We start from the raw sequence: 15013 nt of genomic DNA on the forward strand, positions 1-15013 counted from the left end.
AGGCGTGCACACTTCCCATAAGAGAACTGGTACATCCAAAAATTTTACACAAACTCCAGAAGATACTGAACGAAAACTCAGATTCACTGCAGGCTAGCAAACACAAACTGCAATAGGTTCGGGGAACCCGTGAACATAAAAAGTTATCCTGAAGCCTATTGCTAAGCATCTGGAAATCTTTCAAACACTCAGCAGTTTCATTTTTCTACCCACACTTGACCCTCTGACAAGCACTGTAGGCATCCTAGCAGGACGCCAAGTGGCACTAATGTGGACATAGGAGGAAGCAGGGAGAATCATCACTGTCCTACCCTTGCAACATGGAGGCAGGGTAAGACAAAATTTTGTTAGAGCTACTAAATGGTTTTAAGAGTCATCTACAAGCAGAGCTACACTGAGCAAACACAAAACAGATCTCCAAATTCAGTTATAGTTTACTTTTTTTAAAAAGTGAAAGTCCTTACATACATAAAAGAAGCTTCAATGTTAAAAGAGCACTAAGGTTAAAAATAATCTAGCATTCAATTTAGAAAGTGACAGAGAAAGTTGCTCACAGTCTTCAGTTTGGCCTCTTTGTGCATATGGCTTACACTGTGATAACATTATGTGTCATACTTCCTCTAAAAACAAATCTATGTCTTGTTCAAATCATGGATGAATGGATCGATAAGGATTATGCAATGAAGGATAACACAGCCTGACTTGTTCCTGCCTTAACTACTGCATCATCTATAACCTGCACAGAGTATGAGGCATGAGATGGTTAAAAAAAAGTAGAAGAAAGGATTAGCTCACAAATTCAAGTAAACAAATTAGGTTTTCAGCATTACACAGGATCCCCCTCCTGTCTGTTTCACGGAGGTTCTATGAGATGCTAGATAAATACTTTTTCAAATTGGAGGACAGGAAGTCAGTGCTAACACTGTTCTCCAAGCATCATCAGATGAGGTACATAATTTACTTTTAGAAAAGAAAAAACGTTATACATAGTGGAGGTTTCTCACACCCCTTCTTTCTGCTATCCCTGCAACAGTTCAACAGGGAGTAAAAGACTAAAGGATAGTTAACAGCTGTGGAGCAATAAAACTTCATGTACCTTAAAGAACAGCACATAGACCCATCCGATCTCTACCACTCCGCTTGCACTTACAGTCATAAGTAAGAAACTGAAGTAAAACCTTTGCTTTCAAGACAGAAAATGCTAAATACTCTGAAAAATCAGTGCCCAAATGCTGTATGCTGAATTCCTAAAGTTAGTGGGTACTTCCATGTACTTCTGTCTGCGCCTCTTCCTTGTCTCAGTTCCTCATCTGTAAGTTGGGAAAAATATCATCTCCTCATCTCCTACAGCTGTGAAAATATTTGAGCACAACAAAAAATTCCATGGGCAGGGGAAATCACTTTATTTTCCAACTGCGACATAACACACTAAAGAAACAAGGAGCCTTCTACTGAAACATCAGGAACAAAAGCATAATGTACTCTCCTCTATTTAGCATGATGCACCCAATACAGAATGTAGGATGAAAAAACATCATGAGATCATGTAATCAAAGACTACATAAGGGACTCGGAGATATATCATAAATTAAGACCAAGACCCATGTCCTTCTAAAATTACAAATACAAGCAGAACAGTATTACAGCACAGAAGCTTGATTAAATACAAGTCTAACCAGTTGTCAATACCTCAATTACCTCAGAACCCAAAGGCCTATAACATAGTTACAGCTGCTCAATTTTGAGGTTCGCGTTAAAAGAAATCAGAAATAAGATAAAGAACACAGAACAAAAGCGATTTAATTCTAGAATGGATATTGATGTACTACAAACACACTACAAATTATTTCAAAAAACTTAGCTTAATATATTAAGACTACCATGGATAATTAGGAACTATATGCATTTTTAAAACAGGTTTTAAAGATGCTTGTAAATTATGTTAGACATTTCACTTAAAAATGATTTATAGGTGGAAGAGAAATAATAAGTATATTATAAGCTCCCTTTTTTGAATAATTTTTTACCGACAATGGGAACCTGTTATTAGATTGCACACGAGTGAGACCTCTCCAGTCAGCTAATCCGAACCCACTTCAACTGTGATGAATTACGTGTTGTAATTTCCATAAGGTTACCGGCTCTCCACAAGAACCTCTCTAGTGAGGTTTACAATTGCACCTTTAGGTAACCTGCTCTGCACGCCAGATGGTATTAAAAGAAAAGCTGAATCTAATTAACTTAGAATCACTGCTTCTCTTGCCATTAGCAAAGCAAATATTTCTCAGTCATAGCAACTCTGCAAGGCATTCCTTTCATCATGTGCTGCTGTCTTTCTTTTCATTCCAGACAGAACTCACTCCTTCAGTTCACTCTTGCGATTTTCACGTTGGGCTAATCACACATTTGCAAAATAAAATAACTGCAGTTCATGCACAACCGTTAATTCTCAACTACAAACTATTATCTTTGTGCTTCCTGACCTAAACTAGCTACCAACTGATTTCTGGTTCAAGTTTAAGGTGTTGGTTTCGACTTAGGTATTCACAGGGAGTCTTTGGGTTATCTAGAGCTCTCTGGTAGTGCAACACTGATGAAGCTTGCTGCAGTTGTTTTAGAAATTATCCTTCCACTTATCTTCCTGTAAAACACACTGCTCACTCAGAGAGCAACGCACCTATCAAGCACAGCAAGTTTTGTTTAGAATTTGGGTTGGCTTTTTACTTTTTTGTTGTTGGTCAGCAATATAAATTTAAAAAAGGTGCAATGAATCTCACAAACCCCAGAATTCAGGCTTCAAGTATTTTTGAAGTAAAACAAGAAAAAGCAAATGCAAGATTCAAAGCTCTTCTGCGACACCGATACTACCACCTTTTTGTTCATAAATGTGAGGGTTACAGAACTCAAGAAGAGTAAGATCAAGGGTCTGAGTTTTCTGTTTAATCCAATTTTTTCTCCTCCCAGGAAAGTACTTACACCACCACAAGAGTGAACATTCTAGTGCACAGTGTTCCTGATGTATTACAGAATTATTTAAACTAAGGTGTTTAAGGCACGGGTGGATGAGGTGCTGAGGGATATGGTTTAGTGTTTGATAGGAACGGTTGGACTCGATGATCCGGTGGGTCTCTTCCAACCTGGTTATTCTGTGATTCTGTGATTCTGTGAAACGTTTTCAAGAGAATACCTTGAGAAACCTAACTTAGACTGTGCTAAGTGATCCCATTTTAGATTTATTTTATTAACCACAGATCACAGATTTAAACCAAGGTCTTCCACAATTGTTTCTTTAATTCCACATTATAAAATCACTCTAAAAGGAGTTTCCTCTCTATTTCTTCCACTGATACTTCTGTTCCACACAGAACATGTAAATATTCATAGGCACAGCCACCAGCTGATTCTCTTATTTCCTGAAAAAAAACCTAACTGTATTTCAGGCCTTAACTCAGTGAAAATTTAATAAAACTAATATAATTTATTTAAACACTGTTAAACTAAGTGCACCTAAGTCGCTGTGTTAAGAAACAGGAAATCAGCCTTCCCTCTTGGATCAAGGCACTGAACTCAGACTTTCTGCGTCCTCACCAAGTGCTTTGACTACTGAGATACTACTAACACACTGTCCTTCAAACACACCAAGAGCAAGAAACTTCCCAAAATTCTGTACCCAGCAGACAACCAGGGCATGACAGCGGGTCTGAGGCAAGAAAAGGCTATAAGACAGAAACTACAGGAATTCTTCCCTTCTCTGATCATCAGAGAAGAAACTGTGCTGGTTCCCACCCCAGGACGACTCTTCAAGAAGACCTGTTTTAACTTAAAGAAGCTGCACAATATATTAGGGAATCCAAGAAAAGAGAAGGAATTACCAGGATGAAAGGCATTCACCTTCTAAAGGAGCTCCAAGGGAAGGGAAGGATGAACTGAACTACTAGCAGCTGTGAGCACCTGCCATCTGAGAACTCCCTGGACACCTACAAGCTGTGGAGTGGCAAATGTGGGGGATTTCTTTTGTTTTTTGTTTGTTTGGGTTTTTTTGTTTTTCAAAAAGTTCCACATAACTAAGGTCTGTAACTTTAATGTCTAGGCAAATTAATACACAGTATAACAATGGATAAAATTAGGTGACACATCAATACCTACCTACATCATGCTTGGGAACAGACAATGTTTTCTGAAAAAATAGTTTTTGCCTTACATATCTCTTAGGAATCTTCTAAAGAAGTAGGTGTGCGTGAATATGGAACACCCTATAATACTTAAGAAAAAGAATTCCAGAAAACTAAGCAGCTACAATGTAGGAACGAAAGTCCTTACCTCAAGCAATAACTGGTTTGAAAGGCAGCAAACGGTGTGTAGAACTAACTTGATCATCTCCTACAGCAGACGACAGAAATCACTGGAGGTTCATGAGATCTGTGCTGGCACTGGGCTGTACAGCCTATTCAGGACCACCCCAGAAATAGAGATGACAAAATCCACTAATACCAGTCATGTTATTCAGTGCACTGAAATACTTAGTATAGCAGTGTGCAGCTACTCACATCTACGCTATGTTTCTTCTTTTCTTGCCCAATCTATTCAGTCAGTTAATCTACCTACAGTCTGAAGATGACGTGCCACCACCTTCCAGATGTACATTCCATTTTTCTGCAGCTCATCAGGATAGAGCTGAGCAGTTTTGTTTTCTTTTTTTCAATCCAGAAGTTGACTTAAGGCCTTGGAAATACGACAAGCAGAGTAAAGTCATTCTTCCACAATAACCAGAATAATCACACTGCAACCAAGGGTCATAAAGAAATTGTCTCCACTGCATGAAACAGTGATGAGTTTTCCCATGCAACCCAGAACTACAGATGTGCAGGACAATACCCCTTATGACCTGTAGATCTTCCGCTGTGATCAACCTGGTACTGCATTGAGAAAAAAATCTTTACTGATCCACAGAAAGGGGGTAAAGAAAAGGTTTCCTCTCTCTTTCAGCTTCCTCTCTCTTTCAGCTTCCTATTTTTATGACCATCTAAGACAGTGAGTCTACTACTAGGACAGAATTTCTCATCAAGACAAAACCGTTCAGCTATGATCAATACTTATCAGGAGCAGGAGACTTCCCTGGAGATACTGCAGCATCATCCTCCAGAACTAAAGGGACTGAAATCATATTCTCTAGTGCACTGCCGATGGTTCACAGACCGAGCCCAGAAGCACTGCTCAGCTGAATAAAACCATTCTAAGACAACACTGTACAGAGATGTCCTCTAGGCAGCCTCCTCACAGGATTGTTATGAACATCTCATGTTTTACACAGACACGCAGCTGCGTAACTATTAACAGCACTGTCTGACAAGCATTTAAAATTATGCTTACATGTAAAACCATCTGTTAAACATGAGGTAGTGGAACAAGTACGGAATTACCTATTCTAGAGAGCCCGGCAAGTATGTTACAATACATCCCAAACACTCCCGTGTTCTCATTCTTGGGAACTGTGTATGTATTAAACAACAATATACACCAGGAAGAGCAAAACCACATGCAAGCACCATACTAGGGCTGTTGCACATTTACGGAAGAAAACCACGAACATTTTCCCTCAGTGCAGGCACAGACTTGCACGATTGTAAAATACGTTCTTTTAAAATACTTCAAAAGCCCTATGCCAGTATTTCTCTCAGCTTTGGCACAGATTATTCCTGGTTTGCTTTACTGAAAAATAATTTGTTAAATTGAAATGCAGCTGCAATAAAGTATAAACTCAGGTTCCTGCTGGACTTAATCACACCAGTTTCTTGTTACACTCCTGATGAGGATCAGCACTCTCAGTCTTCATACTAGTTGTTGAAGAGACAGGAAACAAAGACTGGCACAAACCGACTTTGAAATTGTTTTAAAAAATAACCAATAATTGAATCTTTGAATACCTTTCCAACCCTGTACCCATCTTATCATTCACACTAGCTTAGGTCCAAGGAGCACAGGTCCTGAACATAAATTTTGACAGCAAGTGAAGAGTTTTCATCTTCCTTTCCTCTAACAGGTTACCATATGTAGGCAATAGTTTGTTAGCATGAGTTTTTTTGTTTTAACTTTCATTATCTCTTTTGAAGGATCAAGTGTTTTCATTTGAAGATGTGGCAAAATACAACAAACATCTGCAAGGAATTACCAGGGATTTGGGGAAAAATGTGAACCCTATTTTAAGAAAACAACAATTTGAACTATGCATTGTTAAAAGTAAGCCTGTCAGCTACTCATTTGTTCCAAGGTTGCAAAGATTGTCTGAAGAAAAGAATTGCTTACGCATTATAAACAAGAGTAGAAATCAGAAGCATTCACTAATGAGCAAATGGCATTTACTGACTGGTACAATTGTTAAATGCGGCACCATAATTCTTTTCCCCTTGGTTAGGAATATCAAACTACAAACAGCCACCTGGGGATAAAGTTAGAGGGCCATGTCCTTAAATGCAAGCACAGCCTCCTCCCTTTCTCAAGTCCTAGATTTTTAGATAACAGTAAGCATGGAAATGGAAATTTCCTGACCAAATGTGGATGAAGGAATGCACTGTAACCCACTCCTGCATCTGATTCTCAAGAACTACAGGTCCTTCCTGATCTTGCAGCAAGGAAAACACACCAATCTTTTACCCTTCAAATTCAGTGGCACCCAGTCAGGGAAATGCATTTTGAAAGCACACTCTTCTTTTTAGTTTATATTCAATAGTGCCTTAAGCATTTTTGGTACCTTTTTAATACTTTCCTCTTTCATTTTTGTTTGTAAATGGAGGGGTGTGAAAACACTGTCACAAAAAGCACTGTACAGTCAACACAGACCTTACTATTCTTATCTTTTTCTTAGCAACCCATTCATAATTACTACACTTTCTTACACACGTATGCTTTGCAACTTATTCTCCAAGGTGTACTGAGTGGACCTTTCACTGTACCATTTGAAATGACTTGAAAGTGCTTTTTTTCTCTCCATTTCCCCCCATTCCCTTTTTTTTAAATGAGAACTTAGTTTATTTTGGTAAAAAAATAGTTTTACTTATGTCTTCATTTAAAAAAATATATTGTTCTGAAATATTTTCTATACTTTATTTGTATGAGAATAACTGTATTCAACTGCTCTGTAAGTGTTGTTATTCAAAAACTCCTCTCCAGTTTTTCTCCAGCTTGCAAACAGTTTGGGGGAATATAATATTTTCCTGGTCTACAATAACACATCCAGTAATTCTTTAGTGCAGTAATATATAGGCTCTTTATCACCCACATTTTGCATTCTCACTGTGCCTCCTCAATCTGTACTGTGGCTGCAGACCACATAGCTAAGATGACTAAATAAGTAGTTAAAAGTAGTAATCACTTACAAAGGACACAACTACAGAAAAAATTAAACTCTCTTATGACCTTAACACACCTCTGGGTAATATATTTGGAGACACAGAATTTTACATCTTATTTCAAACAGATGTTAAAACATCCACCCAGTTCCTTCTAAACTCTAGATTCCTGAGGATAACAGGAACCATCAAGCAAGCCTCTGCCTGGATGCCTGATGAGATGCCAGCTGAACTCCCTCATTATTGTCTGGAAAGCAACAGAATATTTTAAAGGCACTACCTCTTAAGGACAGAGTCCATTTACAGCAAGCAGAATTCAAATTACCCACAGAGTTATCTCAAACCTGTGAAGACTAGGACCTCCCACACAATTTATGTCTTGCTACGAGAAAGCTCTCAGCTTTTATTTATATGGTCCTCACCCATCTCCTTTTCTACTGCAACAGAAACAACTCTTTGCGAGACTCCAGCAGAGAAGGAGCCCCACAAGAATAAGAAATGGCTGTCTAAGCCATTGGAGATCTCATTTATGGACAACTCCACTTCAAGAGAGAAATGACATAAATTAACTTCCATTGTTTTTTATCTCAGCAGCGAAACATGAGCTGTCCAATCCTCTGTTAGAGTGAAATAATTTCCAGACACACTGTTCCAATGGATTAAAAAAAACCTAAAAAAATCACAACTATTGTGCATAAAAAGCACATGAAAAAATTGCATTTATGTGATTACGTTTAATAAGGTTACATAAATAAATTGCATTTATGTAATTACACGGAATAGGTTTTCCTTATTTGTAGCTCAAGACATGTTATGAGGAGACAGAACTTTTCCCATAAAGTCAGCAGTCTAACTTCCTAGTTTATATACTTTATCACAATCTCATAATCTGCAATTCTTAATTCATATATCATACGGTAGAATTAATCACAGTAAGTACTGAGATTACAGAATCATAGAATCACTGAGGTTGGAAAAGACCTTCAAGACCATCAAGACCAACCACCAGCCCAACAACACCTTGACTACTAAACCATGTCCCAAAGTGCCATGACTACAGACTTCTGTAACATCTCCAGGGATGGAGACTCCACCACTTCCCCGGGCAGGCTGTTCCAATGCTTCACCACTCTTTCAGTAAATAAATTTTTCCTAATATGCAATCTAAATCTCTGTGGATGCAACTTGAGGCCATTTCCTCTCATCCTATCACTTGCTTCGTGGGAGAAAAGACCAACACCCACCTCAGTACAGCCTCCTCTCAGGTAGTTGCAGAGAGCGGTAAGGTCTGTATTAATCATGTTAAATATCTTCCCTTATACAAAAGATGCGTATGCAAGAATATTTGCCAATCACCACAGTCACTAAGAAGTAGCAAACCAAAACACTGAACCTAACAAATGGTGTTCCTCTGCAATTGTTACAGAATAGATTTTGGTATGTAAACAGCAGACCTCCCTTTTACCAGAAAGAGAGAAGGGGAGCTTACAGCATTTAATGCATTTCCATATTTGATGAAAAGACTTGCCTCAAAGCCAGCTTTCCAGAAAGTACTCAAAAATAAGCATATGCCTCACTAGTCCTTTACCATCTGAAGCAGCCCATCTGCCCTATGAACACAGAAATTAGGTGTAGAGGGATTACACCAAAAATTCCTTCCAACTCTGCCTAAAACACGGCTAAAATTTATGACAGTCCATACTACACCATCAACACATTTCACTTCCTGGAGAAAACTGCCTACGTGTCAACATCCTCAGGGAACCACTACAACTCCACAATCAAGATATAGCTAAGCCTGGAGTTTCAAACCAAACATCCACTCACACCGAACATTACACATCCCCACCCACCACTTACAACAGTCATCCGTAACTAGCAGAGAACTACTATTTGATTATTTACCAGTTATTCCAATAAATCACGAATTGAAAAGAAATACTGAATTTCTTTTAGAAATGTGGCACGCTACAATACGAATGGTTTGTCTCACGATATCAACCTAAATAGCACCATCTAAAGACCACAGAAAAAATCCATCCAGTAGATTTGATGCTAAGACTTTCTATCATACTTCCCTTTCATTTGTCTCTGTAAATTTAAGCTCAGAGAACTCGGACAACTTTTCTTCCAAGAAGCTGCTACCTCTGTCACTCAGAAGCCACAGATGACTTCATGCCTTTCCTCATCTGTTTGTGTATGAAGAAGAGTGGGGTAAAAGATTTACATCCCAATATCCTGGCATGCTTCCATCTCTCAGAACCCCACCTGCCTGGATTTAAGTTAGTTATATCTCAGGTCCCATGCTGTACGCACAAGGCATTGGAGGAGAACAGCAGGGAAATTAAGCCAAGACAACACCTTCTGCCTCTCAGTTTCACCTGAAACTCAGCAGCTGTAGCTGTCCCAGTGACCCAAACAGCAGCAATCTCTGTCTGTTGGCACAGAGATCTGTTAGTGTAAATCTGGCCGTGTTCACAGGAGAATCCAAAACAAGGTGGCTGCCTGTCAGCTTTCTTTTCAGAATGGTCCTTGACCTGTGGTAACTGGTATCGCTTCAGTGAATATAGACCAACAGCATGTTAGGAACCATCCTAATAAGAAGTGGAAACTATTGAATGTCTTCAAAATTAATATCTAATCAACAAGAAATTCTAAAAGTTAACATGCAATAATTATAATTTAATGTTACCATCTGATATCATAACAGGGCTGTGGTTTAAGCCATCTGGATACATTTACTATATACTTTTATATTTTACACACACACACACAAACTATGAGTTCCTTGAGTTTATAAGAAATAACCACTACAGTTTTTATTTCTGGAATAACCACTACAGTTTTATCATCATGCGTATGAACACATCAAATTCACCTTAACGTAGCTTCTCCCTGGCAAATATACACAGGTATGCATGTGCGTTGTCAGATGCATGTAAAAATGTACATGTTCTGCGAGTCCAGAATAATGTGGAAATAGAGGCTTTTAAAGAAATTAAGAACAATTACCAAATACAGCAGTGAGCCTCTGACGCTCCTGAATACAATCTATTTAAAGCATGACAGATAAGCAGGTGGCATAGAAGAAATTTATAAAAACTCCCCCCTCACCAAATACAACATAAAAGTAATGGAAGAAAAACAGTGCCATCTACTGACAATATTGGTTTTACTCATAAAAGATGTCTCACAGTGGACTACTTTGCATGATATGCAAAAGATCATCCCCTAAAACTACATAAAGCGACCCATGAGCCAGAGCATGGCAGAGAACTGTGAAATCATATACATTTTGTTACAGTACCATTCACTTAAAAAACTTGCATGTTTAACTCTGAGCAATGCAATAGCTGTGAAACTACCTAGTCCCTCTACTTTCTTCAAGGTTTACCTCTGTCATCTGTAATATCCTTAAAATCAGGCAGGACAAAAGTATCTCCAGTAAAGTTTATTTATACCCCCTTACTACACAGCCTATTCCAGCGTGCATCTCTGCTTTTAGAAAATCTTGCTAGCACTCAAACCAAACATTTTTTCCTGACGTTTAAGGTCTATATTTCTAATCCTGCTAAAACTGCATTCTCCCGTTTCTTTTCACCAGCGTTTTTACACACATGGTTCCCCCTCCTTCCTAGCCTTATTTGCCTAACAACACCAGTTTGTCAGTCATTTCCTATTATCACAAATTACAGACTATCATTCTTTGTCTGCTCTCCTTTAAAGTAAATCCAGTTTGTTCACATTGTTATCTAAAAGCAAGCCACAAAACTGGACAAAATAATCAAGCCTGGCTTTTCCGATAAGAGATGGAAAATTAGTTCACATACCCTGTGTGCAAAGACAGGTTATGAAGCTCACATAAAGCCCAGCTAGAATTCATACCTAGAAAGCCTACTAGTGTTTCCTTAACTGTACAACTCCTGTTCCAAGGAAGAAGATAAATCAGACCCTTCTGTTCTCAAGAAGTTAATATTTTCACTTATCTCCCTATTTTTACATACTTAAGTTGCTAAAGCAACTTATCCTTTTTTTGACATCTTCCTCAGCAGCCACTAATATTCCTGACATCATCTTGGTTCTAGAATTCTTTAAGGCATCCTAGGATTGAATTTTTAGGATATAAAAAGTCTACAGTTGTGACGATAACAAATGTAGTCTCTCACAAAACACGTTTCATCTACATATTAAGAATCCAGGCCATGTCATCAGTAAGCCCTTTAAAACTGGTACAAGTTTTGAAGCAGGCTATACAAGTGCGAATGTATGTTCAATGTTGTTGCATTTACTTTGTCTATAAGGGATTTGTTTTAATCTTTCCAACAACTTGCATTGTTTTCTGAAAAATGATCAAGTTCCTGTTTTTAACACCGATTCCTCTCAATGAGTGGGAACAGTTTTAACAAAGAAAAACAACACTCGATCAAAAGTAGTATCTTCTTCAAGTTCCATCAGAACTTGCAACCTCCTGAAAGAAGGACTGTTAGGGCTTATCAGCCCTAACCACATTTAGTTTAACTATGCCAGTACTTTCTTTTATCTAGCTATTTCAGATTGACTTCTTGGGTAGATAATCCAGAATCTTTGAATCCAACTTTGTTTAAAACGTGTTCCAAATACCATAAATTAAAATAATTTCTTTGCATCTCTGAAAAATGAGAAGCTGCTTCTTCTCCTCTGTTGTTACCTACTTTTGGTAGGAAGACCACCTTCTGCCAAAAGGATCAAATGCCCACAGCCCACCTGCAGCCTTCTGATCATCTCTAGAAACTATTACTGTAAAAATCTCCCACACTAAAAAAATCTGGTAAGGTCTAATAATAAATCAAGCACCTCAGTGCTTATGACTGCTTTTGATTTGGCTACAGTTTGCTACTGAATTTCACTTTTACTGAATATCACTTTTTTTTAAAAAAAAATTTGATGTCCACCTTCCCAAACCTTCCAAAAACTAGACAGAATTTCATTGTTATAGTAATAATACTCTATACAGAATATTATAAATTTATATCATCATCACTTCTTCTATCAGTCACCTTATCCATGTTATACAGATCATATGAAGCAGTCTGCATTTGACAGTACTTTGTTGTGTCCTATTTTAATAAAAAATGCGTGAGTTCCAAAAAGCATTAAGAAAAATTTCATTTTAAGCTTAATTCATATATGCTTAATTCCTGCTTATTTATCCAAGGTTCAATAATATTAAGCAATGGAGAAAAGCAAGTATATTTTTCTCAAAGGAGCACTTGTGAAATCCCAGCAAGCCTTCCACTCACTTCAAGTGGAAGAGAAGTCTGTCTCCCCAGCTTCACAGGCAAACTTACACCCTTTCAAGCCAGAACAAAACCAACAAAGCGTGAATAATTTCTAACAAGACATGTGCCTAGCAACTATAATTTGGCCATTTAAGCGTGGTAATTATAGCAAAAGTGAGCTTTAAAAATCTGAAAGAAAGCAGAACATGAGAAGACAAACTGGTTGGTTATTTTTAACTACAAACAGCGTTAGGTCAAAGTATTTACAAGGAACAGCTACAACTAGTGGTGGAGCAAAGACCACCAGTGAGGATGTTTTGCACAGAGGGTGCCCAACACCACGTAGCCCTACAGGTAACTGATAAGATTTTGTTATCAAGCAAAGGAGAAAATCTGACAGTGTAAAGACAGAGCTGAAGTGAAAGGCTAGGAGTAAAGTTGGACAGAAGTGTTAACTTTCTCCATGCTGCCAATTCTTGCAAGCTGCATTTTTGGTTTTCTGTGCAAACCAGTGACAAAGTTTACATTTAATGAATAAACGTTCACAGATTTTTTATTTTAACAGTAAACGACGATGCACATTCAAGCGCTGTACCTCATGTGCAGAATCCCGATGAGGGTAGCAGCCAGCTCCGAGGACATCCTGCCCATGATGCAGCAGCGGCTGAGGCAGGCGAGGAGGCTTGCGGGCAGGCAGGGAAGGAAGTACACAAGCTGCACCAGGCGCCGCTGGGCCTCTGCCGGCAGCAGAACCAGCGTGCCCTCCAGCGGATCTGCCGGCACACAGACAGGGAATCAGCACCTTTTCAATGCGCACACGCCATCGCACTCCGAAACAATTCCATCTCATGCAAAGCACTGCAACAATCCTGCAGGGACCCCACTCCTTTCTAACTGTTCTTATTTAGTTAAAAGCCTACAGCACTTGCTGTCGGGAGGACAACATAATGCTGCAGGGAAAAGGGAGGAATAAATAAAAAAAACCAAAAACAATACTAGAAGCAGATTTCACCAAAACTAAAACTTCTAGTCTATAATATTAAAGTCCTGCTAAATGGAATTAAGGATTTTAATAGAATCATACAATCACCAGGTTGGAAAAGACCCACCGGATCATCGAGTCCAACCGTTCCTACCAAACACTAAACCACGTCAGCACCTCGTCCACCAGTGCCTTAAACCCCTCCAGGGAAGGTGACTCAACCACCTCCCTGGGCAGCCTCTGCCAGTGCCCAATGACCCTTTCCATGCAAAATTTTTTCTTAATGTCCAGCCTAAACCTCCCCTGGCGGAGCTTGACGCCATTCCCTCTCGTCCTGTCCCCTTGTCACTTGGGAGAAGAGGCCAGCACCCTCCTCTCCACAACCTCCTTTCAGGTAGTTGTAGAGAACAGTGATGTCTCCCCCCTCAGCCTCCTCTTCTCCAGGCTAAACAACCCCAGCTCCCTCAGCTGTTCCTCCTAAGGCCTGTTTTTTTCTAGCTTTTAGGAAATTACACACATAGTTCATTTTAACCCTTAGTATGAGGTACTTAACCAATCTCCACCCCTGCCCTACACACATGAGGTCTGACACAAAAAACCCAAAACTAATATCATAGCTCAGAAATCAAGACTGGCAGGGGAGAGACAAAGAGACAGTTATAGAACATGTTCTAACCTGTCACAGCGAGACAAGGCTCAACACAATCACTTCACTCAGTACGAGTGGATATGTGTTCACATACAGATGTTTTCCATTTTCTGTGCAGCTACAGACTAGGAGAAGTCTGGCTGGAAAGCTGCCTGGAGGAGAGGGACCTGGGGGTGTTGGTTGACAGTGACTGAACATGAGCCAGCAGTGGCCCAGGTGGCCAAGAAGGCCAATGGCATCTTGGCTTGGATCAGAAATGGCGTGACCAGCAGGTCCAGGGAGGTTCTTCTCCCTCTGTACTCGGCACTGGTGAGACCGCTCCTCGAATCCTGTGTTCAGTTCTGGGCGCCTCACCACAAGAAGGATGTTGAGGCTCTGGAGCGAGTCCAGAGAAGAGCAACAAAGCTGGGGAAGGGGCTGGAGAACAAGTCTTATGAGAAGCAGCTCAGAGAGCTGGGGGTGTTTAGCCTGGAGAAGAGGAAGCTGAGAGCTGACCTTATTGCTCTCTACAACTACCTGAAAGGAGGTTCCAGAGAGGTGGGTGCTGGTCTCTTCTCCCATGTGACAGGGGACAGGACAAGGGACAATAACCTCAATCTCCCCCGGGGGGTTTCAGACTAGATATCAGAAAGAAATTTTTCACAGAAAGGGTCATTGGACACTGGAACAGGCTGCCCAGGGAGGTGGCTGAGTCACCTTCCCTGGAGGGGTTTAAAAGATGGGTTGATGAGTTGCTCAGGGACATGGTTTAGTGGCTGATAGGAATAGTTGGACTTGA

At 39.6% G+C, this 15013-nt stretch overlaps 1 protein-coding gene across 1 annotated transcript in view; it reads right to left on the bottom strand.

The window, feature by feature from the left end:
• The window catches only part of TEX10 (testis expressed 10), a 59074-nt gene that overhangs the window by 20861 nt on the left and 23200 nt on the right, over window positions 1–15013 (bottom strand). The window contains exon 9 of the mRNA XM_069853322.1: window positions 13200–13377. Within this exon, the coding sequence (XP_069709423.1) occupies window positions 13200–13377 (178 nt within the window). The remainder of the gene's footprint in view (window positions 1–13199; window positions 13378–15013) is intronic.

The sequence above is a fragment of the Phaenicophaeus curvirostris genome, chromosome 3, assembly GCF_032191515.1.
Source record: "Phaenicophaeus curvirostris isolate KB17595 chromosome 3, BPBGC_Pcur_1.0, whole genome shotgun sequence".
NCBI classification, from domain to species: domain Eukaryota; kingdom Metazoa; phylum Chordata; class Aves; order Cuculiformes; family Cuculidae; genus Phaenicophaeus; species Phaenicophaeus curvirostris.